At 42.1% G+C, this 26,603-nt stretch overlaps 1 protein-coding gene across 6 annotated transcripts in view; it reads right to left on the bottom strand.

The window, feature by feature from the left end:
* LOC108119101 (aminopeptidase N) overlaps positions 1 to 26,603 on the bottom strand; it is a 408,837-nt gene that overhangs the window by 233,483 nt on the left and 148,751 nt on the right. For 5 of the 6 annotated variants that reach the window (XM_070280361.1, XM_070280363.1, XM_070280362.1 and 2 more), the window contains 2 exons: positions 11,574 to 11,653; positions 7,534 to 7,711 (listed from right to left, as the gene is read on the bottom strand). In XM_070280361.1, coding sequence (XP_070136462.1) covers positions 7,534 to 7,711; positions 11,574 to 11,653 — 258 coding nt within the window. The remainder of the gene's footprint in view (positions 1 to 7,533; positions 7,712 to 11,573; positions 11,654 to 26,603) is intronic. The other variant, XM_043209590.2, reaches the window with a different exon arrangement.

Raw genomic sequence — 26,603 nt, 5'->3', positions numbered from 1 at the left:
AAAGGTAGAATCGCCGGGAGGTCAATAACCTTGGCAGGCTCTCTATGAACAAACCGGCTGACTTTTACCGACATAGGCCAAAAATCCCCAGAGTAGCCTTTATGCTCCCAGTGGTGGTGGGCATAGCAGGGGGAGCAGCAACATGCACCCCAGCCGAAGAGGCGCGTCGAGCGGGCACAGCCGCTCCATTTACCAGGGCAAGGTCAACTTTGGCATTAAGGCTTTCGAAGCGGGACTCCAGATCTAGAACTTTATGATTTAGCTCATCAATTTTGGAATGCGAATCATTTCCAATGACGCAGCTATCACATTGCCACATTAAGTTCGGAATGTTAATAAGTAGTTTTATAGCCTCCGAGGGCAAATCAACACAAGCGGTGTGATAGGCACGCCGGCAGATCGACGCGCACCGAACGGCCTCACACCCACGAAGTTGGGTAGCAGTAACTTCTGCACTGCACTCGGTGCAAACGAGAGGCGACATGAGCGAAAAAGTAGACGTCCGAACTCAAAGAAAGCTAGATGAAGACTATGAACATTAAACATTGATACAGAAAAAAAATTACCAAAATTCCAAATTTTCCATACATTCACCTAAAATTTTTTTATTTTTGCCGTCAATGCGCAGACGGAAGACATCGTCGCACAGCAATCGGATTTTGCACACGTATTCTGGACATGTGTACACAGATTTTAAGCCCTATTAACGTTTCAAAGTCGAAAAAAATTTTTAATGACCCGCCTTAGTGCGGAAGCTTGATACACTTACTGACCACCTTGAAAACAGCCTTCCCCCATAAGACAATACTGCGTGAAATTTTAGCCAACAAAAATAACGGACCGGAATGCATTTTGTGAAAGTGCGTTATGATGGCTGATCTTATTTGGCAATATGATCGGATGTTGTCCATCAAAGCCTAGTCCGAAGACCCCATCAATGCGAAGCAAACCAACCTTGTCGATAAATGGAGACAGTGAAGCGAGTGGAATAGACGGAGGCATCAACCTTTTTGATTTCAACAATTTGATGTCATTCCAACGTATCGCAAATCCATTTTCTTGGTAAGCTTTTGAATGACGGCATGCGACTGGGGAAAAAATTTTGAAGCGAGCCGACTTATCTCGTTGGGTCATAGAAACGCGAAATGCATTTAAGGATACTATCGTCGGAAGCCACACAGCAGTACATCGTACAGAAGTCTTCAGAACAGCGAAAAGGAAATACAAGGCTGCCTCCTAGTGCAAATCCTAGTCCAGAAGCTGGATCCTTTAACCCAGGCCAAGTGGGGGCAAACTTAAGCTGCCCTCAAGGAAGATACGATTCCAATGTGGGAATCCATGGCCCGGTTTTTGAAGCAGCGGTGCCTCCCATGCGCCAACGAACCAGGTGGTTAGACTAACTAACAATAGATCGTGCATGGTAATTAACACCCCTATCCCTGCGTGTCCTATGTGAGGGGCGTCAACCCACGGAATATTCGCCTGTCCTCGTTTAAGTGCACTATCGGTTGAAGGGCGATGGAGGGAAGCAACAAGACTGTCTCTTTGTTTTCTGTGTTTAAGGATAAAACCACTTTGCTCGTGGATGAAGCTAAGCCCACTGCCGAATTTCTCGCCGCAGCCATCACATATTTCTGCACGCCCGGGACTCTCCACCTATTCACATAGCATCCTCGTTTTCGGCTCCATAAGTATCCTCCCCGCCTTATCAGAATGCTGACCCAGCCAATCTACTCTTTCCGCCAATGCACTTCTGACACAGGATCCGAAGTAGCTTTGCTACCTACCGCCAGTGTTCTAGTGCGAAGTCGTTCTGGTGCAATGCTCCCTTACCGGGCTATTTTAGATTCTGGTTCTCAGGTACATTTTATTACGACCAGGCTAGCCAGTAAGCTTCAGTTTCATTAAATCTAGTACATAATAGATCAAGAGCCACAGAATAGTTCGCATCTGAAATTTCCAACGCTCGGAGAGCTTTTAGCGCAGAGTTTCGCAAGCAATAAAAGCCGTGCTAGCCTTAGCTCCAGAATCCATGTTGTAACCAAAACGTAAATGTAAGCATTTGCAACAATCGATAACAATCGATAGCGCGATTGTAACAATCGATAGCGCGGATCACGACGGGTTCACGGGTTGACCAAAAGATAGCTGTCATGCCCCCAATTTAATAATAAAAATAAATTGACAATTCCAAATCAAAACTGAACTTTATTTAGGGCTCAATTCACACCTGCTCTGCTCAGTGGCTTAGCACAAGACAAGTGCAAGGGAGAAACGTATTCCACCGAACCGAGAGCGAGAAGCTAACGGCTTGCACAATAAATGCATTTCGCTATGTACATGTAGCTTGGGTGCAGCAATAAAGTCAACATAATCCAGGAGCGACGCTGAGTGAAAGCGAGATGGAGCGTAGAATAGTGCAGAAAAGTTAAGAACCGACAAAAGATAACAATGTTTATGTTTAGATGCACATTAAGCGCAGCTGCTTAGTGTATATATATACAATATAAATCTTTCTACTTCTGCTTATTCCAACAATGCCATTCTTTCAAAAATGTTGTTACAGACTCATTATGATAGATAGATTTACTCGCTGGCCGGAAGCTAACCCTATCACAGACATCACGGCCGAAACAGTGGCTAAAGCTTTTTGGTCACAGTGGGTCGCAAATTTTGGAATACCCAAGGTAATAATAACAGACCAGGCCAACATATCACTAATCGTTCAAGGGTGCAATGATGTGTCACCCAAAAACTCCTTGGCCAGAGCTACTACTTGTCGTCTTGTTGGGACCTCAAACATGAATAAAATAGGATCTAAAAAATCCTAAATCCGTGAAAATGCTTCACAAAACAACGATACGCTTGCCAAATAAATTTTTTGGAGACATCGACACAGGTTAATGCCGTTTTTCTAGAGGACTTTTGTAACTTTTTTTTTTTTTCTACCTTTTTTTTATACCCTTGCAGAGGGTATTATAATTTTGGTCAAAAGTGTGCAACGCAGTGAAGGAGACATCTCCGACCCTATAAAGTATATATATTCTTGATCAGGATCACCTCCTGAGTTGATATGAGCATGTCCGTCTGTCCGTCTGTCTGTCCGTCTGTCTGTCCGTCTGTCTGTCCGTCTGTCTGTTTCTACGCGAACTAGTCTCTCAGTTTTATAGCTATCGTCTTGAAACTTTGCACACACCCTTCTTTCCTTTGCACGCAGTATATAAGTCGGAACGGCCCGGATCGGCCGACTATATCCTATAGCTGCCATATAACTGATTGATCGGAAATTGTATAACTTTGACGTTTTTAAAGTTACAGAGTTCAAATTTGACATGAGTGCTATTTTTGGCAAAACATTACGACATGCCAAATTTCGTAAGGATCGGCCGACTATATCCTATAGCTGTCATATAACTGAACGATCGGAAATGACCCAACTTTCGTGTTGTTAAAGATAGAAAGCTGGAACTTGGTACAGATTATATTCTTGGTCAGTTAATCCGATCTACCAAATTTCATAACGATCGGCCGACTATATCCTATAGCTGCCATATAACTGAACGATCGGAAATGGTTTTTGGTAGAAATACCACTTTTGGTGTTTTTGAAGATAGAAGCTTGAGACTTTTTTTAGATTTTGTATTGTAATAAATTGGATTATATATTCATATTTCCATAAGGATCGGCCAACTATATCCGATGTTTGCGATATATATCCGGTTTAAACTGCAAGGGTATATAAACTTCGGCTCCGCCCGAAGTTAGCTTTCCTTTCTTGTTTTTTTTTGAATCTTCTCTTTGCGAGACTAACAAGAGGTGTATCAAATCTTATTTTTTTAACTTAACTAACAGTCATATCGACTGATACAGAGTTAGACTGACCTAAAAATCAATTGCTGGTGTGGGAGGTTGTTGCGTCGCAGGCGGGATCCGCTAGAAACCCGAGTCAATCCCCGAGCGAGAAAATTTGGGTTCGAAGACAGTTTTTCTTTCGCAACAACAACAAGCTTTTACAGCTCTGAAGTCCCATATTATCAACGCGACTCAGCTAGCTCATTTAGATGAAAATCTACCACTAATCCTAACGACGGATGCAAATTCTTTTGGTATAGGTGTAGTCCTTTTACATATCCAACATGATGGCAAGGAGAGGCCTCTTGTTTTCGCATCCAAAACGCTTGACAAGCATCAGGTAAAAAACAGCCAAATCGAAAAAGAGGGACTTTCTATAATATTCGGAGTAAAACGTTTTCACCAATATTTGTAAGGCCGAAAGTTTACCTTACGAAAGATCACAAGCCACTTGTAACGATTTTCAATCCAGGCAAGCATCTACCTTTAATGACGTCAAACAGGCTACAGCTCTGGGCCATCATTCTCATGGCCTATATTTTTGAGATTGAGTATCGTTCTACATCTGCTCATGGCAACGAAGATGCGCTATCGCGCCTTCCCGTGGGCATGGATCCGGATTTCGACAGAGAAGAAGAAGCCTGCCACATTGAAATGGAACTGTCACCACCGATCAACTCTGAGATCATTCGCAACCACATCGAAAAGGACAAACTTCTCAAACAAGTCTTACGGTATGTTACTATAGGATGGCCAGAAAAACTTCAGCAAGACGAGTAAGCATTATCACCATACTTTAATCGAAAATTTGCCCTCACAACCAACAAAAAATTGCATTGCCTACACACAGATGTCAGTCGTGTAGTAATCCCAGTAACTTTTCAAGCGTGTATCCTGAATCTGTTACACGAAGGACATTGGGGCATTGTTCGAATGAGGCAGCTAGCGAGACAACATGTTTGGTGGCCTACAATCGACGCAGACATTAAAAGCCTTACTCAGTCATGCAGCATCTGCAAGTGCAACAATCCTGCTCCTCCAAAAGAGTACCAAAGTTGGCCTGCAGCTACAACAGCGTGGGAGCGAATCCATATCGACTTCGCCGGCCCAATATTCAATTCCATGTGGCTAATCTGTGTAGGCTTACTCGCAGTTCCCATTTGTAGTTCAAATGTCGTACGACCGCTAACACGATCGCTGCACTATAATCGATATTCGCCATCGAAGGATATCCAAAAACCATGGTCAGCGACAACGGTCCGCAGCTTACGGCTGACGCCTTTGAGGAATTCTGCAAACATTATGGAATAAAACACATTACCACAGCACCGTTCCATCCAGCATCCAATGGATTAGCAGAGTGTTTTGTTCAGACGTTTAAATTCTCTGTCAAGAAAAACCTCAAAGACGGTATACAAGTCCGAGCAGCAGTTACTAAATACCTTGCTTCCTACAGGTTCACTTCAAATTCCCACGGAAAATCTCCCGCCGAGTTAATCCATGGTCGTCCAGTCCGTACCGTACTAAGTCAACTTTTCGAGCAGCCTGTCGAAGCCAAGCAATCGGTTACCAACTACGTCCCAAATTAAATGGACTACGCTCGTAATTATGCAAGGGGAGAAAAGTGGATTGAAGGCTCTATTGACCGTCCAATTGGAAAAATGCTTTTCTTGGTTCGCACCACAAATGGTTATATCAAGCGCCATTTCAACCAGCTAAAACCGAAGTTCTCAGCAAGCAGCTCCATCGAAAAACCTCCAGAGCTCTTTTGGATCCCGGATATTCCGCCCTCTTCAAATCATCCACTACAACAACAAGATCAACCACTACAACAACAAGAAGATGAAGATGATGAACAAGATGAACCAGTAACTCCGTCAACCGTTCAGCAACGTCATTCTGAACCTGAGGCACCCGAGAGCTCCACATCATCGAACCAACACCCAAGGCAAAAACAACCAGCACGACTTTCATCCGGCACACAAGTTCGCCAAAGTAGTCGTGTTCGCCAAGAAGTAGATCGTTTTACCTAAAAACCTAAAACCTAAAAATCGTATTTGTTCTAAATTAAAGGAGGAGATGTGTTATATATTGTCAATCTCACATCTGTTCTTAACTCCTCCATTCTATACACTTATACACCAAAATAGTACTTAAAGAATCTGGTAACTCTGTAAGCTTCGCATACAATAAAGCAGTCTAAAATAGAATTCAACAAGAACACAACAGTATATAAATGCCAATGTCAGGTCAGGCACCAGCAAAGCGGTTTAATGTTAATGTTTAAATAATGTTAATGTAATGTTTAGTGTAATGTTTATTTATTTATGCTTAAGTTTGTCCAAAGCACTTAGTTGGTCGCAAGCTGACTCTCTCTCGGCCGCTCGACTTAAAGGGCCTTTCTTTAGGCCATTCTCCATTATCGAGAGCTTTAGCCTCGCGTATGACGAGTCGGGCCGCCCTCTCTGTACATTACTTGAGTCTCTGCAGGCACCCTTAGCTGGTCTATCTGCTGATCATCCGGCTTCATCTGCATGCAGGAATAAACATTTATAACGTTTTTAAAATTACATAAATTCGGCTTTTTATTTTGGTGCGGATTACGGCATTGAAAACCCTCAATGACCAAACAATAATATCAATTTTTTTCCATTTTTTGTAGGCTGCAAGGGTGTTGAGATTCCCTCTGTTTTATAGCCTAATATTTATTTATAATTTTATTACAAATATTTAATAATATTTATTACAAAGCACTATAGGGAAAATAGTGCATAATGCATCCCCATAGTGCGTTGTACTCTACCAGTTCCGGGTATACAAATTTCGGTGGAGAATAAAAAAAATCAATGAAAACTAGAAAGGAAAGCTAACTTCCGGCGGAGCCGAAGTTGATATACCCTTGCAGTTAAAACCGGATATATATCGCAAACATCGGATATAGTTGGCCGATCCTTATGATTACATCATAATAAAACAAATTAATTACAATAAAAAATCTAAAAACAAAGTCCCAAGCTTCTATCTTTAACAATACCAAAGTTGGTATTTTTACCAAAAACCATTTCCGATCGTTCAGTTATATGGCAGCTATAGGATATAGTCGGCCGATCCTAATAAAATTTGGTAGGTTGGATCAACTGACCAAAAATAAAATCTGTGCCAAGTTCCAGCTTTCTATCTTCAAAAACACGAAAGTTGGGTCATTTTCGATCGTTCAGTTATATGGCAGCTATAGGATATAGTCGGCCGATCCTTATGAAATTTGGCACGTCGTATTATTTTGCCAAAAATAGCTCTCATGTCAAATTGAACTCTCTAACTCTAAAAACACCGGCAGAGAGTTAGCAGAGAGAGTTATATGGCAGCTATAGGATATAGTCGGCCGATCCGGGCCGTTCCGACTTATATACTGCGTGCAAATGAAAGAAGGGTGTGTGCAAAGTTTCAAGACGATAGCGTTAAAACTGGGAGACTAGTTCGCGTAGAAACAGACACACAGACGGACAGACGGACATGCTCATATCAACTCAGGAGGTGATCCTGATCAAGAATATATATACTTTATAGGGTGGGAGATGTCTCCTTTACTGCGTTGCACACTTTTGACCAAAATTATAATACCCTCTGCAAGGGTATAAAAACTACAATAAAATAATTTTTTATTTAATCTCTTAATCTTACCTTTAAAAAGGCATTTGTTATGTTATTATTCCAAATTCGTATGCTTTGAATAGTTGGATCATCGGGCAGGATAATTTCATTTGGCGTTTGCAGTTTAGATATTATAAAACACAATGAGTATGCAGGTATAGGTAAAGTTGTGTTAAATGCATCCAATCGATAACCTTTAAGCATTGGACTAAAATAAATTACCATTAAAATGATTACAAAAATTATTGTTAGGCTATCAATAACTATTTATAGTAAAAACCAACCAAAAATATAGTATAGTATTTATAGTAACCAAAAAAAAATACCGTTAATGCATTAGCTTAATAAATTTCAGTTACATGCCAACGACTAAAGCTTTGAACGAGAATAGACGAGAAGGACGACAGAAGAGTGAGGAGCAATGAGGCAAAAGAAAATAAGAAACAAATAGTAAAGTCGAGTTTTCCGACAATATTACACGCAAATCTAAATTTTTGTTGTATATCCAGCAATTCGTCGATACCACAGGAGTCCAAGTTCCAAATCGAATAGTTATAGTTTGACATCAAAAGTTTTAAAAAAAAGACTTCCTGTACTGGCGCTGCAGAAATTAGCGACTTGAGAGAGCGAGAGTTGGCATGGCATTTTAAATAAACTTTAACTGCGTTGGTATTATAGGAGTCTCTATAGTTGTTAGATCGGCGTAGGTGACAACCCGGGGGCGGGGGAAAAGGCAACCTATGTGGGAGCCCTTTGTCGTAGTAGGACCATAAAAAGGTGACATGTGTTGCCGGTGCCTGGTGATCTGGCAATCGGTATAAAACTGTTATTGGAAGCTGGAAGCAAGATTTCGAAATCCGGGTGGAAATAGCATTTTCTTTGCATTTCTCGCGCTCAAGAAGGTTCAAGAAGGTTCGTCCAGTACAAGGCGGAGATTTCATGCGAAGAGTGCAGGTGACTGGTGACCACAGCGAGACCGAAGCGGCAACAGGTCGCGAGTCGCTGTGGCGGTGAGTGAAGCGTCGAACGGGGTTCCCAGCGGATTAGTCCACGGCATAAATGACCAACTTTGGTATTGTCGGGTCAGGCAGCAAGAACTGTTAGGTTTAAATAATTAATTAATAATATACGCATTGTCTGAATCTCAAGCTAGCGAGCCTCCGCACAACCTATTATCCAAGGTTGGCGCACTCTCTTTCGTTATCTCTTTGCGCTCGCACCCTGAATTGGCGTTTTATTGTATATTCCCAATTTTATATGCCGCCAACCAAAGATTACGTCACAAACCTAAATACATTTTGTCTTTTTATTTACAGTCATTGAAAAACATCAATGACCAAACAGGTATTTTTGAAGATAGAAGCTTGGGACTTTTTTTTTACATTTGGGGTTGTAATAAATTGGTTTTATTATCGATATTCTCATAAGGACCGATATTCTATGGGTTGGAAGGTCGTAGCGTCTCAGGCGAGATCCGCTAAAAACCCGAGTCAATCCCCAAGCGAGAAAATTTGGGTGGGAAGACAGTTTTTCTTTGTTGGACTCTTTTTGCTTCTGGATTTCGTCTTTCACTGCAAGAATGCTTTAATCCCGGTGGATGTTTTCGTTGCTCATATACCAAGATGCCCAAGTGATAGTTCTCAAGCTTTTTGATTGTGCATGCTGTATGATGTCTATGTTGCTGCTGCTCGTGTACCCCCCACGTCCAGATTGAACTTAGGACTGAATTGTAGGGTTGTACCTTGTAGTTCAGGCATAATGGCGATCTTAAGTTTATGTTTACACTTTTCTTCGTCTATTTTAATGCGCCAGTCGTACCTTTTCACAACTCTAAGATGGTTAGTGAGTTTGTTTGTTGCTTGGTTTCGGCATCTGAAGCGACTAAGGATAGCAGTATCGTCGGCGAACGTTGACGGGGAATATTGAGAATATCCGCAGTATAAAAAACATATCGACAAGGTCCGAGTGTGCTTCCTTGTGGAACTCCAGCTTCGATGATGTAGTCGCCTGAAGAAGCCGCGTAGCGTCCCTCTGAGAATACCCTATTGTAGAGGTACGTTTCAAGTAGCTCGTGGGTGTATGTTGGCAAATACGTTTTAATTTTGTGCATGAGTCCATTAAGCCAAGCTCGGTCAAAGCTTGAGATACTTCGAGAAAAATTACGCTACAGTATTCTTGATGGTTTCGATGGTTTCGATGGTTTCTTCGTAAGTCAAATTGGTGTGCCGGTATAATAATGCAAGCTTCCAGATATAGCACTATGCTAGTTAGCAAGAATTTCTAAAAAAATGTACACAAACAAGATAGAAGGCTTATTACTTTATACGATGTAGGAATTGTGTGGTCTTTTCCGAGCTTCGGTTTTTTTTTAGGGGGCATGGGTTTTTTTTCGGTGACTTGCGCTGGTCGGTTTTACTTAATCTCCGCCAGTAGGGGAAATCTGTTGCTTTTGAACAAGTGATTGCATGGTCGTTTTCATGAGTGACATAAGCATTATACTTTGTTGAAGGGTTCTGGGGCCTGTTGGGCGCCTTGTGAGTTATGCTTTATTGGATTTTCCATTCCAGATCATAGAGCATAGGAATAGGAAAAGCCTTTGGTGGTGTTTCGGACCTCGCAGCTTTAGCAGAAGACGTCATGCGTATCTTTTGACGCAATGTACACATTCTGTGGTTTTTGGTTGCACGTTGCGGTCGCTTGTCGCATGCGACTCTTCAAATCCTTGTACACATTACATCCTCTATAGTTTTCAGTATGGTTGCCTTTGAAGTTTCTTCACGGTACTGTCCTTTTATGTAGTGCAGTAAGCGGAGTTGCTGGCGTCCCCGCAGACTACACCGAAGCCCGACAGCCCGTAATATGCTGTATGACCTAGTTTGTTCATACTCTTGGCAATTAGTGCATTGCATTGGACCGTTGCGTTTATGTGGCTCTTCCACAGTGATTCTCCGATGCAAGAGTTATTGAAGCTTGTAAATTGGGTAGACTTCGTTCTTATTTAGGGACCTGCTTTCTGGCTCGAGCTTGACCTTGAAGAGCGGTTGTAGCTTTTTATCTTTATTTCGAATGTTAATAACATTATTGGCGGCGAAGCCCTTTTCTTTAAGGGCGGTTTTATTTCCGCGGCGGTAACATCGGGTGCGATCCCTATACTACCACTTGTAGGTCCTTACTGCTTTTTAGCTGGTACGTGTATTAGTTTTCTGAGCATTGTCCTGATGTTTGGACACGACTCAAAAGTGCTTTTCAGTCTTTGTATGCTCCTTTGTTTCATGGATGTTCCCTTTGATAAGGCGGACAACGTGAAAGTTTTTACCGTTCCCGATCAACGCCACAATTTGGTTGACCAAGGCATTCGAGCTTATCTCCTTGATATAGATTTGAGGGGGCTTGGGTTTTTTTTCGGTTACTTGCGCTGGTCGGTTTTACTTAATCTCCGCCAGTAGGGGGAATCTGTTGCTACTAGATTTGCCTGGTTCTTCGTCGATTTTCTGGACGTGGTTAATTTTTATTTATTGCCTGCCGAATTACTCTGCGGGCTAAGCTTACTATTACTTATTACTCTGATCCAGTCTGTGTGGCTGGGGCCGCTTTGGCACTTTCCGAAGTTGTTGTTTTTGTACTCGCTGAAGTCTTTGACGTTGCGGTATTTTGAATTGCAGCGGTTGTTGCTTTGGTTGCAGAAATTGTAGGAGGAGGGAGAAGGAGGGAGGGGGCTTAACACTGCAAACTCCATGACGGGGGAGTCGGAGTGAGCAGAGGGGGTGACCAAGATCGTGCCCTTTGGCTTTTAGCCGTCAGTAGAGCTGAGTTGCTCTTAATCGCCGATTTTTCCATTTCGGTTTCGCGGGTTGAAAAGGAAGAATAGATTTGGTTCGTTTCTTTGGTTCACTGAGCTTCTACGCTTGTTCTTTTGATTGTTTCGCAATGGGCTCATTGCATGGCACTTGTTTATTTAAAACAACTATGCACTACTTTTTGTGTTGGCACGTCACAACCGTAATATAAACCTTTTCTATTATTGTTTTGGTACTTTGATAGAAAATTTAAAATTTTGAGTTGACACTTACTGTTGAAGGGTTTCATTCAACATTGTATTAAAAACAGCAACATATTCCTCTGGTCTGGCGATTGATACCTTAAACGGAACCTATAATAATAATAAAAATGTTAAAAATAATTAATATTTACATATATAATTATTCCATATTAATAAACAAAAATGGATTTACAAAAAAAAAAAAATTATTTAAAAGAAAGGAAAGCTAACTTCGGACGGAAAGTTGAAGTTGATATACCCTTAAGATCGGATTAAATCGCAAACATCCTTATGAGAATATCATAATAAAACAGATTTATTACAAAAAGAAATATAATCAAGAAAGAAAAGCTAACTTCGGGCGGAGCCGAAGTTGATATACCCTTGCAGTTAAAACCGGATATATATCGCAAACAACATAATATAACCGAATTTATTTTAATAAAAAATCTAAAAAAGTCCAAAACTTCTATCTTCAAAAATACGAAAATTGGTATTTCTACCAAAAACATGGCAGCTATAAGATATAGTCAGCCGATCGTTATGAAATTTGGTAGGTCGGATTAACTGAACAAAAATATAATCTGTACCAAATTCCATATTTCTATCTTCAAAAACACAAAAGTTGGGTCATTTCCGATCGTTCAGTTATATGGCAGCTATAAGATATTGTCGGCCGATCCTTATGAAATTCGTATCGTATTAATTTGCCAAAAATAGCTCTCGTGTTAAATTTGAACTCTCTAACTCTGAAAACACAAAAGTTATACGACTTCCGATCAATCAGTTATATGGCAGCTATAGGATATAGTCAGCCGATCCGGGCCGTTCCGACTTATATACTGCGTGCAAAGGAAAAAAGTGTGTGCAAAGTTTCAAGACGATAGCTTTAAAACTAAGTGTTCAAGCATTGAACACTATTTTGTATAGAAATTCTTAAGTTAGAGTTTCAAGGGATCGGACCCATGAAATATGAGTCAAACAGATGGTTCAAAACCGATCCCCTGCAGCCTAACACAAACACATACATAAGTGGTGCGCTTATCGCACTTGAGAAAGGGTCGCATAGCAGGTCAGCGTGCAGTGCGTTGACAAGTAGTTTTACATAGATTTAAGAATTTCATGTATCGTACTTATAAGAGAACTTTGACGAATAAAATCAGTTTCCATAAGGAGCTCATTGGAGTAAGACCTATTTATTTAGGGCTCCTCTTAACATTTGGTCCATCGAGGCACCCTGACGTTTTCCCCCCTGTGGTAAGAGACTCAGGTTTTAAACTGGCACCTATAAGTGGCTGTAGAAAAATAAAAATTCTCAGCCCAAGGTAGCTAAAAAATAAGGCTGCGATCTGGGTAAAAAAGAGCCCAGTTTAAAAACCGTAGTCCTCTGTTGTTTCCCCCCAAGAGGTAAGGAACACAGCGAATAAAATTATTTAAGTGCCAATGAGCATAAAACTGTGTGTTTTTATTTCGGAACAATACCGAAATAAAAAATTATATGCAAATATATGAAAAATTATTTGTGTATTAGACTGTCCGAGGCTTTACATCGGAAAAGTAAAAAAAATTACGTTTTTTCGGCACAACACCGGAAATTTATAAATATTGAAAATAATGTACTGCGTGTTCGAGGTCAAATATCGATCAAAAATAAAAAGTCGGGTTCCTGGGAACAACGACAGCCAAAGTCTTTGGCATTTTATGCGGCGGGACCAACGTCTGCGGCAGGACCACCGGCGAGTAGAAGAACATCAGCGGCAGAAAAAACAACGAGCTACACCATCAGCAGCATCAAGGGCGAATCCTTTTACATCATTTGCAGGAGGAACACGCATCAAAAAAGAAAATTTTAAAAACTGTATGGTATGGTAAAAAAAAAATTACAATTTAAAAAATAATGATTATAAAAAAAAATTGACAAAAAAGGTAATAATTATCAATTAAATTTCAAAAAAAAAATTAAAATTTTAAAAGAAATTAGCCCTCAGTAAAACAAAAATTTTAAAATTACAGTCCACTAAAAAATCGAAGCAAAAATAAATTTTTCAAAGTTAATCTAAATGAAAAAAAAATATATATACATACTAAGGCACTTTTTTGGCCCCTTGGATGTTGTTCAAACATTAGGTTGAACATAACAAATAAAAGATTAAATAATTTTAAATATTCTTAAATAATTCTTTCACAAATTATTAAAAGAAAAAAAATGTATTAAAAAAATACAAGAAAAAAAATAGACATTTATACAGTCCACTAAAAATTATAATCGAAGAAAAGGTTAAATTAACATCAAATTTATTCAAAAAATATTAATCCAAAACACATAAAATTTACGCCTCTTTTTGTGGCCCTTTCCAGAATGTTCAAGCATTGAACACTATTTTGTATAGAAATTCTTAAGTTAGAGTTTCAAGGGATCGGACCCATGAAATATGAGTCAAACAGATGGTTCAAAACCGATCCCCTGCAGCCTAACACAAACACATACATAAGTGGTGCGCTTATCGCACTTGAGAAAGGGTCGCATAGCAGGTCAGCGTGCAGTGCGTTGACAAATAGTTTTACATAGATTTATGAATTTCATGTATCGTACTTAAAAGAGAACTTTGACGAATAAAATCAGTTTCCATAAGGAGCTCATTGGAGTAAGACCTATTTATTTGGGGCTCCTCTTAACACTAAGAGACTAGTTCGCGTAGAAACAGACAGACGGACATGCTTATATCATCTCAGGAGGTGATCCTGATCAAGAATATATATACTTTATAGGGTCGTAGATGTCTTCTTCACTGCGTTGCACACTTTTGACCAAAATTATAATACCCTCTGCAAGGGTATAAAAATAGTCCCAAGTTTCTATCTTTAAAAATACCAAAGTCTGTACTTTACCAAATACCAAATACCATTTCCGATCGTACAGTTATATGGGAGCTACAGCATATAGTCGGCCGATCAAAAATTATCCAATTTGGTAGGTCAGATCAAATGACGAAAAATATAACCGTTATGCCATTTGGTAGGTCGGATCAAACGACCAAAAATGTAATCTGTACGATGTTCCGACTTTCGATAAACCGTTCAGTTATATGGGACCTTTAATATATAGTCGGCCCGATTGCTCAGCTATATGGGAGCTATAGGATGTAGTCGGCCGATCCTTATGAAATTTGGTGTGTCGTATTATTGTGCCAAAAATAGCAATCGGGCCGTTCCGACTTATTTACTGCGTGCAAAGGAAAGTGGGCAAAGTTTGCAGTCGATAGCTTTTAAACTGAGAGACTAGTTTGCGTACAAACAGACAGACAGACTGACAGACAGACGAACGAACGGACGACGAACCCTGGGCTGACGGACAGCTGAATACTGGCACCTGAGTACGCGGAGTGAACTTCCGCTGAAATGGCTGCCAGGCTTATGCAGCTTCTGCCCCCGTCCCGCTAAAATTTGGCAAGTCTCCAGAAAACGCTTCTTAGATGTCGCCACTAAGCTGGCCGTGCAGGCTCAGATGAACCATACCTGACCGACGCGAATCTGGCTCTGAACTCTACACCTCGTAAGGGCTAGGATCAACCATAGAATAGACCTCACTGCACGCAAAGGTAACCATGGGATCAAGGACGCGACTGCACAAACCTAAGGACAACGGCTCAGGAGTTGGGACCCAATAATATGAGCAACTTTACAACAAAATTCAGTTGGAGAGTCGGCTTTCGTGAAAAGCTGCAAATTAACAAGCTCTGGATGCAGCAGCAAGCTGGATGATACCCCTCCTATTTCAGAGATCCGCGTGGAGCAGAACAGGAGCAAAACTCAGAAGTCAGGAAACTTAACAATACTGCAGGACCTCGGGAAGGGGATCGCGCAGCTAGTGGAGTTGCTGGAGGATGGAAAAAGGAGGTCCATCCACCAGCCAATGAGGGACGCCATAGAGAGCATCCGAGCTCTCTTCGAGCGACTGGCCGCACAGAAAGACGAACAGGGACACAAGGAAGCGCCTAAATCCCACCAGGCGTCACAAACATCGCTTCTATTTCGGTAGCGGAACCCAGAAGGAAGGGAACACTGGTCATCATGGCTAATGGTCGATGGGCGAATCAAGGTACGCCGATATCCTGCGACGGGTGAAGCAGGACAAGAAGCTGCAAGGACTAGGCGAACCAGTATCGGGGATTAGGACGACCCAGAAAAGAGAGCTACTGCTCCAGCTGAAGAAGTCAGGGGAGAAAACAGGAGCATTCAAAGCTCTGGTCTCGGAATCGGTAGGTGATCAAGTAGAAGTACACTCCTTGTCGCACAAGATCGAGATCTAGTGTAGGAATCTGGACGAGATCACCACAAAGAAAAAGGTTTCTGAAGCCATGGGAAAGCTTGTGGAATCCCTAGGGGTGCCAGTAACCGATATTATTTTAAGGAAGGGTTTAGGCCAGACGCAGACAGCCATAATTAGACTGCCTGCAGGCTGTCTCGGAAGGCACTGAAAATAGACTGGCTAAAGGTAGGCTAGGTGCGGTGCAGACCCAGGGAAAGGACCAGAGTCACTAAGTGCTTCAGATGCCTCGATTTGGACAGATGGCGAAACAATGCCAGAGCACCATCGAACGCTCGCGAATGTGCAGGTGATGTGGCAAGGACGGCCATATGGCAAAAGACTACGCGGAAGAACCAAAGTTTGCGTTCTGCAGCAACGCCGGGAAGGAAGCCTGACACATAGCAGGAAGTGGAAAATGTCCGATGTTCAGGAGCGCCCTCTCACAAAGGAAAAACTAATGAATGAATAACTAATGAACTAATGACGGTACAGTCGCTGCTTAGACAGGCGCTCAGAGTCGAGCAGACACAGGTAGCCCTAATCTCGGAACCATATAGCATCACAGGAAACGGATGGCTGGCAAGTATCTGCAAGGGAGCGGCTCTGTGGTCAACGGAGAGGGCCTTAAAACTGGCTATAAAAGCCGGCAAACGCGATTGGGGTACAGCATACAAGGTCGTCATGAGAAGGATTAAAGACCAAGAACACCTTAGAACACCGTGGAAGCTCCGTTCCCGAAGCACCCGCCAAAAAGGGAGACTATAGCAGCCGACGATGGGGAGACGTTTACGCCAGTTACTGAGGAGAAGATGCGGAACTGCGCAAAAAAGATTAAGGCTAGAAAGACTCCAGGACCGGACGGAGTGCCAAATTCCGTCCTCAGGCAGGCCATGCGGGAGAAACCGGAGGTCTTGGCTTGGACCTTCAACAAGTGTCGTCAGCACGGCACTTTTCCAAAAAGCGGAAGAGGCAGAACCTCATTCTGCTGCCGAAAGGGAAAAAGGCGACAGACGACGCATCAGGATACAGGCCCATATGTCTCCTAGGCACGGTCCCTACCATCGAGAAAGCCTCGATATGGCCATTGCTACTCGCGTCTCGAAATTCGATAAGGTGACGCGGCGGAAGCAGGCATCGCGGGAACTCGGTGGAAATGGGGAGAAAAGGAGTATTGCGCGATGGTAACACTATACATCCGCAACGCCTTTAACTTAATTGGACACGTATCCAACGAGACTTGTTCTTGGCAGGCACTCCTAGATACCTGCAACTAATAATATTCAGCTACCTTTCAGATAGGACACTGCTTTACGACACGGACGAAGGACCAAATCCTATGAAGTGACTAAGGGGGTGCCGCAAGGATCGGTCCTCGGGCCGCTTCTTTGGAACATCATGTAAGACGAAGTACTCAGGACCAAACTAACGACGGGATGCAAACTCATCGGCTTTGCGGACGACCTGGCCCTGCTCGTGGTGGCAAAGGAAATCCAGGACGTGGAAACCAAGGCGAATGAAGCAATACGAAGAGTATCAACATGGATGTCCGACTCTGGAGTGGACCTGGCAGCACATAAAACGGAGGCAGTTCTCTTCACGAAAAAATGTGGAGTACATTACCATCCAGGTGGGCTGCATCACGTCAAAGGAGGCAATAAAATACCTGGGGGAAATGCTGGACAACAGGATGCCCTACGATGCGCAAGTGGAGTACTCCACCATAAAAGGATCCAAGGAGCACTCTCAAGGATGCTGCCAAACGTGGGAGGCCGAAAGGAAAGCAGGAGACGCCTTCTAGCCAGAGTCGTCACATCGGTCTTGCTGTACGCAGCGCCGATATGGGCTGCTTCAGTCAGAAGACAACAGGGGCTTAAGAACAATATTGGAGGAAGCCGCCCTCGTTCTAGCCGGAATGATTCCAATTGATATTCTGGCAAGTGAAGCAGATGAAATCTATGCAATCAAGAGAGGGAAAGGAACTCATCCCGAGAGGCCATCAAGAGGTCAGCAGGACAAGCGGCATTATCCTCATCGCAGGAGAGGTGGGACTCAACGACCAAAGGTAGATGGATGCACAGGCTCCCTCTCATACCCTCTGCAAGGATATAAAAATAACACAGTGTGACAAACAAAAAACTTTAAACTTTAAGTATCTTTAAAAGTGACATAGTTGGAATTGTTTATCAGGTAAAATATAGCACAAAACCGTGTTTGAAATATTTGTAACACCGTCAAACTCGATTTATTTAGAACATTTCGTTTTCCGATTTTTAAATTTCCTACGTTTTTTGAATACGTAGTTGAATGCTGTAGCTTGTGATAAATAAAATACATCGCCCGGAGAAGCTTCTCGTCACTCGCTGAATGACCAGTTCTGTGCGTTGTCAATCAGTTTGACGTCGTAACATTCCCCTCTTTGCAAGAGCCATCATTATAGGCTGTGTGCGTGTCTGCCCTTCCTTCGGTGTGTAACAAACTCTTTTTTTGCGTCCCGCACCAAAGAAATGCCGCGGCTAGCTCACAAAGTTTGTGGGTCTGTTCCAATGAATTTATGGCTCCACGTGATTGCCCAAGCCCAGAAATAATACAGATAGTATAAAACTTATACTCCTTATAGTAATACTTATACTCCGTCCTTCCAACCTTTCGGAACACACCCTTGGGTCTTCACCCAGGTGTTTTCAGGAAACACCGCACATACTCGCTAGCGAGTACGGATCGGGAGTTGGCCACCAAAGACCGTGCTTCACGTGAATTCGGGTCGGGAGTTTCTTGACTGGTGAGCTAGGTGTTCCCGAGATTTCCCGGTTTCTTTACTGGGCGGGAGTTCACGAGCCGGCCTATCATTGTCTCGCAGGATCACGCCTGTTCGTCCCAATTCAGGAGTAGTTAGGACCTTCGCCAGTCGGTCCCTCACTCGCTTTGTGCCAAGGCTACGTGCTGTGGTTGAGAATGTCCCAACTCGACTATGATACCCTGGGCTTAAGTGGAAGCCCGGTCCTCCAACTCAACGCTACAAGCTTCGTAAAGAGACTCTTCCCGATTCGCTCCAATGGGCCTTCTTATATACTTTTCAGAGCGTCCGTTAATCCTCCTGTATTCTGCTCCTGCCGGATTAACGGATTCAAAAATCACGCCATCTTCGTGACTTTTTATATTCTTACTTTTTAACTTTTTATAGTCCTGGTTAAGACAACAATTATAAACAGTAATGAAAACAGTCACAGTCAACCGAACTACCGAACTGAGTGGACGTGCTTTGTCCGAGCTCCGGGAAAACTGCACCATAATACAGCTAATCAAAAAACTGTGGTAACCCAATATAAGCGAAAAGACGCTGAACTAGAATTTATTAAAAGCAATAGACAAGCTTTTTATAACAGCTGTGATGTGCTAAACCAAAACTAGTGCATTGCTTAAAAAAAAGTAAGTGCCACGCAATGATCTCATTGAGCAACGATCAAAAGAACGAGCATAGAAGTTCAGTGAACCAAAGAAACGGCTTCTACTCTTACTTTTCTACCCGCGATACCGAAGTGGAAAAATCGGCGCTTAAAAGCAACCCGGCTTTACTGACCACTGAAGCCCAAAGGGCACGATCTTGCTCACCCGCTCTGCTCACTCCGACTCCCGCGTCATGGAGTTCGCAGTGTAAAACCCCCCCTCCAATATCGGAAACAAATTTCGCACCAACAACTGGCAGCGCTACAACTTCTGCAACAACAGCGAAAACCTCTCCAACTCAAAGTAACTACAGCGAGTACAAAAACAACAACTTTGGAAAGTGCCAAAGCGGCAACGGCCACACGGACTGGAATGGATCGCTACATCCAAATTAAGCGCAAGCTTAGCCCGCAGAGTAATCCGGAAGAAAATAAAACAAAAATTAACCGTGTCCTGAAGATCGATAAAGATACTGGCGGAGGTTGAGGAAAACCAACCAGCCCAAGAAACCGCAAAAAAACCCAAGCCTCCTCCAATCTATATTAGGGAGAAAAGCTCGAGTGCCCTGGTCAACAAAATTGCGTCGTTGATTGGGAACGGTGACAACTTTCATGTTGTTCCGCTTATCACAGGGAACATCCATGAAACAAAGGTGTAAACCAAGACTGAAGAGCACTTCCGAATCGTGTCAAAATATCTGGACACTGTACAGAAAAACTATTACACGTATCAGCTGAAAAGCAGTAAGGGCCTACAAGTGGTAGTAAAGGGAATAGATCCTGATGTTACCGCCGCGGAAATAAAAACCGCCCTTAAAGAAAAGGGCTTCGGCGCCAAGAATGTTATTAACATTCTAAATAAAGATAAAAAGCCACAACCACAACCACAACAAGGTCGAGCTCGAGCCAGAAAGCAGGTCGCTGAAGAAGAACGAAGTCCACCCAATCTACAACCTGCAATATCTTTTGGACCGGAAAATCACTGTTGAAGAGCCACACAAACGCAACGGTCCAGTGCAATGCACTAATTGTCCAGAGTATGGACACACAAAGTCTTACTGCACATTCCGGGCTGTCTGTGTACGGCTTCTCCTATGCCGATGCTCTACGATCTGGAAGGGACATTCCAATTCAGCCTAACTCTCAAAGCGCTCAACAGGCCCCAGAACAGCCACACAGCAAAACGGAAACTATGATGCTTACCCTCCAACAAAGTATGATAGAGCTTATGTCATTCATGAAAACGACCATGCAAACGCTTGTTCAAAACCATAACATGGTGATACAGCTGCTCGTAGCACAACACTCTAAATAATCTATGCAGGCGCTACGAATATCAATGTGGAACGCCAATGGTGTCTCACGGCATAAACTAGAATTGTCACAATTATTGACCGAAAACCATATTGACGTTATGCTACTGGTGGAAACGCATCTTACAACCAAATACAACTTTCATATAAGAGGCTACACAATCTACCGCACAGATCATCAAGAAGGGAAAGCCCACGGCGGAACTGGAGTTCTAATCAGAGAACGCACTAAACATCATTTTCACAAAAGGTTTGCAACAAACTTTTTGCAGGCCACATCGATAAAAATTTAGTCAAGCAACGGAATCCTTTCAATCGCTGCCGTTTACTGCCCTTCTCGTTTCCCAATCTCGGAAGGACAATTAATGGACTTTTACAATTCACTACAATTCGTTTTATAGCCGCAAGAGACTACAACGCCAAACATACGCACTAGGGATCACGTCTAGTGACTCCCAAAGGAAGCCAATTGTACAATGAAATTAAAAATGTGAAAAATACACTGGACTACGTTTCCCCTGGAAGTCTCACATACTGGCTAACAGACTCACGAAAGCTCCCAAACCTTATTGATTTTGCAGTGACAAAAAACATACCTCGCAATCTAATAAGGGCCAAAGCAGTCACGGACTTATCATCAGACCACTCGCCTGTGCTTCTAACGCTTCTTCAAAAACGAACTGGCTAAAATACAAAAAGTACGTGAGTGCCCACATAGAACTCGCCCCGGAATTTAGCATGGAATTTAACTCGTTGCGGCAGCTAAAATCTTTACTCCTCATGGGAAAGAAGTAGACCGAAACAAAATCTTCAGATCTAATCAGCAAATCGATTAGCTCGTGCGAGAAAAGAGGCGCACGCGTCGTGATTACCAAAACAGCAGATTACCAGCTTCAAAGGAAGCCTTAAGGAAGCAACCCAATCACTCGACCAGGCCCTTCACCAACAGGAAGAAATTGCACAGCTGAGGTACATCCAGAATCTCTCGCCAACAAGCACAAAGTACCCCCCTGTGGAGGGCTCACCCAAATCTTAGCGCCCCAATTGAAACGACCACCCCGATAAGAAACTCTTCGGGATGCTGGGCTCGCAGCGACGAAGACCGAGCTGAAACATTCGCCACATTCCAAAGTGTCTTCCAGCCAAACCGAGCCTCAATTTCAATCCTCCTGCCAATAATTCAGCCAGAGCCCTCCCATCAGGCAGCCGCACCTTCATTCCGGCCGAACGAAATTGAAAAAGTCATAAGAGGGCTAAAACCAAAAAAGGCTCCCGGTGGTGACCTATTGACCCCAAAGATGCTGATCGAACTTCCAAAATGCGCTATAGAGGTCGTCTGCAAACTATTTAATGGAATCATTAATCTTGGCTATTTCCCAAAAAAGTGGAAAAAATCCATCATTATAATGATACCGAAGCCTGGAAAAGACCACACAATTCCGTCATCATACAGACCAATAAGCCTTCTATCTTGTTTGTCTAAATTGTTTGAAAAATGCTTGTTAACTCGCATAATACCACACCTGGAAGCTTGTAATATTATCCAGGCACACTAATTTGGCTTCCGAAAAAACCAAGGAACCATCGAACAGCGAGAATACTGCAGCGCAATTTTCCTCGACGTATCTCAAGCTTTCGACCGAGTTTGGCTCATCGGACTCATGCACAAAATTAAAACGTATTTGCCACCATACACCCACAAGCTACTTGAATCATACCTCTACAATAGAAAATGTGAGATGCAACGCAGCTACTTCGGGCGACTACACCATCGAAGCTGGAGTTCCACAAGGAAGCGCACTCGGCCCGTGTCTTTACGTTTTGTATACTGCGGATATTCCTACGAGCATACAACTAACAACGTCAACGTTACTAATCAACTGGCTAATCATCTCATAATAGTGGAAAGGTGGCTGTCCGATTGGCGCATTAAAATAAACGAACAAAAGTGTATACATAGAACGGCATGTAGACAAACATGCCCTCCGCTTTTACTAAACGGTATGCAGATCCCTCAAGCTAACGAAGTAACGTACCTTGGCGTCCACCGTGATAGACGACTAACCTGGCGTAAGCACATCGAATGCAAAAAGATGCACCTAAAACTGAAAGCCAGCAGCCTCCACTGGATCATAAACTCACGATCGCCACTGTGCCTGGACTAAAAGTTACTACTGTACAATTCAGTCCTAAAGCCAATCTGGACGTATGGCTCCCAGCTATGGGGGAACGCGAGCCAGTGGCGGATACAAGCCCCCCAGCGTCCGACTCCTCAGGAAACGCGTGAACGGAGTGAACTGGCGTGATCTTTGGAAACCTGCGTGTTACAGCAAGTCGCCAATCCTTCCTTGCCCCACTTCTTTCCTTGTCTATCCCTTCTCCTATCTCTTCGCCCGCATGATTGGCAAGGAACATGCATGTGAAACACACTTTGTTTTTGTTTTTTATGCACCGTAACTGTGTGACCACTTTCTTTACCTCCTTTCTTCTTTACCCACTTTCTTTACCCTTGTAAGAATGATTTGTAGGTAATAAGTAATATTTAATATTTAGTTCATTCAGAAACAACAAAAAAAAATTTGAAGTCTCCTAATTAAATAAAAATTAAAAAATTAAGCTATTTTAAATTTATTTAGTAAATATTTAATCGTCGTCTTCAAATAAACTCAAGTTGGCGATCGCATTATCTAAGTGTGTTGAGTTTAGGCGAACAAGGCGTATATTTTCTAATGTGTCGTGGCTTAAACGATTTCACGACTGTACATTACATTAATAAAAATTTGCATTTATGAATAGCGTTAGAATTTTAGTTATATATATGTTCCTTAGGTATCGAATGAGGTTATGAATAAGACACTGAATAAGACAAAACACTTATGTGAAATGTACAGTGTGTTTTGAATAAAACTATGGAATCACTTTATTGTTTGAAACTGCGTATAATTTTTAACTATTTGGCACCTAATACTATTTGCCAACAAGAAAGGAAAGCTAACTTCGGGCGGAGCCAAAGTTTATATACCCTTGCAGTTGAAACCGGAAATATATCGCAAACATCGGATATAGTTGACCGATTCTTATAAAAATATCATAATAAAACCAATTCATTACAATAAAATATCTAAAAAAAATATATAAATATAAATAAAAAAATATAAATAAAAAGTATATATAAAAAATATAAATAAAAAAAATATAATCTGTGATAAGTTCCATTTTTCTATCTTCAAAAACACGAAAGTTGGGTCATTTCCGATCTTTCAGTTATATGGAAGCTATAGGATATAGTTGGCCGGTCCTTTTGAAATTTGGCCTCCTGTAAAGTTTGAACTCTCTAACTCTAAAAACACCAAAGTTATACCATTTCCGATCAATCAGTTATATGGCAGCTATAGGATATAGTCGGCCGTTTCCAGTCGTTCCGACTTATATTTTACTACTGCGTGCAAAGGAGAGAAGGATGTGTGCAAAGTTTCATGTCGATAGCTTTAAAACTGAGAGACTAGTTCGCGTAGAAACCGACAGACAGGCGGACAAACGGACATGCTCATATCAACTCAGGAGGTGATCCTGATCAAGAATATATATATAAGCTGAACTCGTTGTTTTGATTTTACCAAACACGCCCCCGACTTCTCGTTTAATTCTTACTCCTGGAGTCTTTTGCGGCAACAACGCCCCCCTACAACATTTTGGTCCTTCGAGCCGGATAATTCCTGGATTTTCTTCTGCCAGCAGTTCCCGGCATTGTTCCGCCAAAAGATAAGTACATTTTTCCGTCTTCTTCTCTCTGTCGGTCTTTAGCAGTGGTCCGAACATTAAATTTCGTTCACACTGCTGCAAGATTGTTTTTCCCTCCGTGTCAACTCCAAGTCCGAGTTTTTCGACACAACGGCAGTTGGAGATTTTCTTCAAATTTTTTAAATTTTTCCATCCGCCTCCGTTTTGTGTGCTGCCCATATTCCTCGCCGTTTTCGGCCTCTCCGTTATCCATTCGCTTGCCAACGGTCGAGGCATACGTACATATTTTTTTGGTGCAACTAATCCGCAAAAAATTCGCAAGTGAACAGTGAAATTGTGTGGTGACAAAAAGAAGGCATAATTAATATTGGCCAGCCGGTGTGAATTAGTTCCGGAATTTCAAAATTCACCGAACAGTCCGCCGCTGTCGTAATATTTGTTTTTTATCTTCCCCAATCAGTGTCATTTTTTACACCACATAACTTTTCTGTTCCCCCAATTATACAGTCCACTTATCAACGCTCCACTGTGCCAACATATGCCCACATGCCCTTACATACATATATCCTTACCTGCATGCATGTCCATATATTTTCTGCCTCCAATTCCAGGAAATATATAACCAATAAAATTTAACATATACAGTCCACTTATCGACGTTCCACTGTGCCAACATATGCTCACATGCCCTTACATATATCCGTACCTGCATGCATGTCCATATATTTTCTGCTTCCAATTCCAGGAAATATATAACCGATAAAACTTAAAATATTCAGTCCACTTATCGACGTTCCACTGTGCCATCATATGCCCCACATGCCCTTGCCCTACTTGCGTGCATGTCCATATATTTTCAAATATTTTCTGCTTCCAATTTCAGGAAATATATAACCGATAAAATTAAAAAAAAAAATTTTTCTAATTTCCTAAAACCAACATTTATAAACCGCCAATTATAAAACGCCATTTCACTCAAAATCCGTGATTGTGTCGCTTAAATTCAGACCTAGCCGTGTTGTGTTTTTTGGTGCTGTTTTTTTTCCTTTAGGTTACGTACAGGGTGCCGACGGCATAACCGGCTGCGTAACAACTCACTTCAACCAAAAAATAAATTAATTATAAATTTATATATTTATTATTATAACCACCACAATTTATTTAATTAATATTTCCGTTCGAGCGACGGGCCAGTTTTGTTTTAAGTCTCCTCAAAATTAAACCACTCAACAATTAAAATTATTTAAAAAAAATTAATAATCGAATATTATTAATAACTTAATTATCAACCTTCTGTCCGAATAGAGCCGCGGTTTCAATTCCACCTTTCCGGCTTCGGGATAACTAAATCCAATTAATTAAAGATTAAGGTTTCAAATTCACCCTTCCATAATAATTAAATCCGACAATTGGCCAAAAATTAATTATTATTGATTATTTTTTTTGTGTTAAATACAATCCAAGGTCAAGTCCACCTTTCCGACTCCGCATGTTCAAAAAGAGTTAAGGATTCAATATCTACGTAGGAACCACACTTGTATACATATACATATATATATATATATATATATATATATATATACATATATAGTTCGTCAACAATTTGTTTTTCGAACGAGCACAAATTTTTCCATTTTCCGTGCCTCCAACACTGCTTCTACTCCGCATCAGGCAACATCCGCTTACAACCTGAGCAAACCCCGTCTCCTTTTGGGTTTTCTGGTGCCTGAAATTTTCCTTTCCACATTCGAAGTGTGCCGCACACGAGTTTCTTTTCGACATCCGCGCCACTAGTTCGCACTTTCTCCTTGTAATTGCATTTCATCCGCGATCTCACCGTTCTCATCACATTAGTGCGACCGGCCACCACTTCGTACGAGGTACCTGTTGCGCAAGTCAGTCGACAAGCGCTGACCAGCGAATTGGACTCTGAGAATGTCCACGGGAGACGACAAAAAGCCGCGTTCGATTCCAGCCATCCGTTTGGACAGATCTCAATCCGCATCTCCGCGGACGCCTCTTTTGAAGCCTAAGGTTACCAGTGCCAGTCCAAGGGCAAAGAGTGACGAATCCGTCAATACAATTCCCGGTCCTTCACAGAGGCAGACTCGCTCCGTTGCGAAAATGGCTCCAAGTGCGGTCGAAGTGGCGTTGAAAAAGTTCATCGCCACAACAGATCGAATTAGCCAATTTGAGGCTAACATAAATACTCCGGGCGCCCCAGAAACGGAAATAGGCTCCCAATACACGTGCGA

This window comes from Drosophila bipectinata, chromosome 3L, assembly GCF_030179905.1.
Source record: "Drosophila bipectinata strain 14024-0381.07 chromosome 3L, DbipHiC1v2, whole genome shotgun sequence".
Classification (NCBI taxonomy): Eukaryota; Metazoa; Arthropoda; class Insecta; order Diptera; family Drosophilidae; genus Drosophila; species Drosophila bipectinata.
Note: the sequence above shows the minus strand (reverse complement) of the source record. Positions and strands in the feature narration are given on the sequence as shown.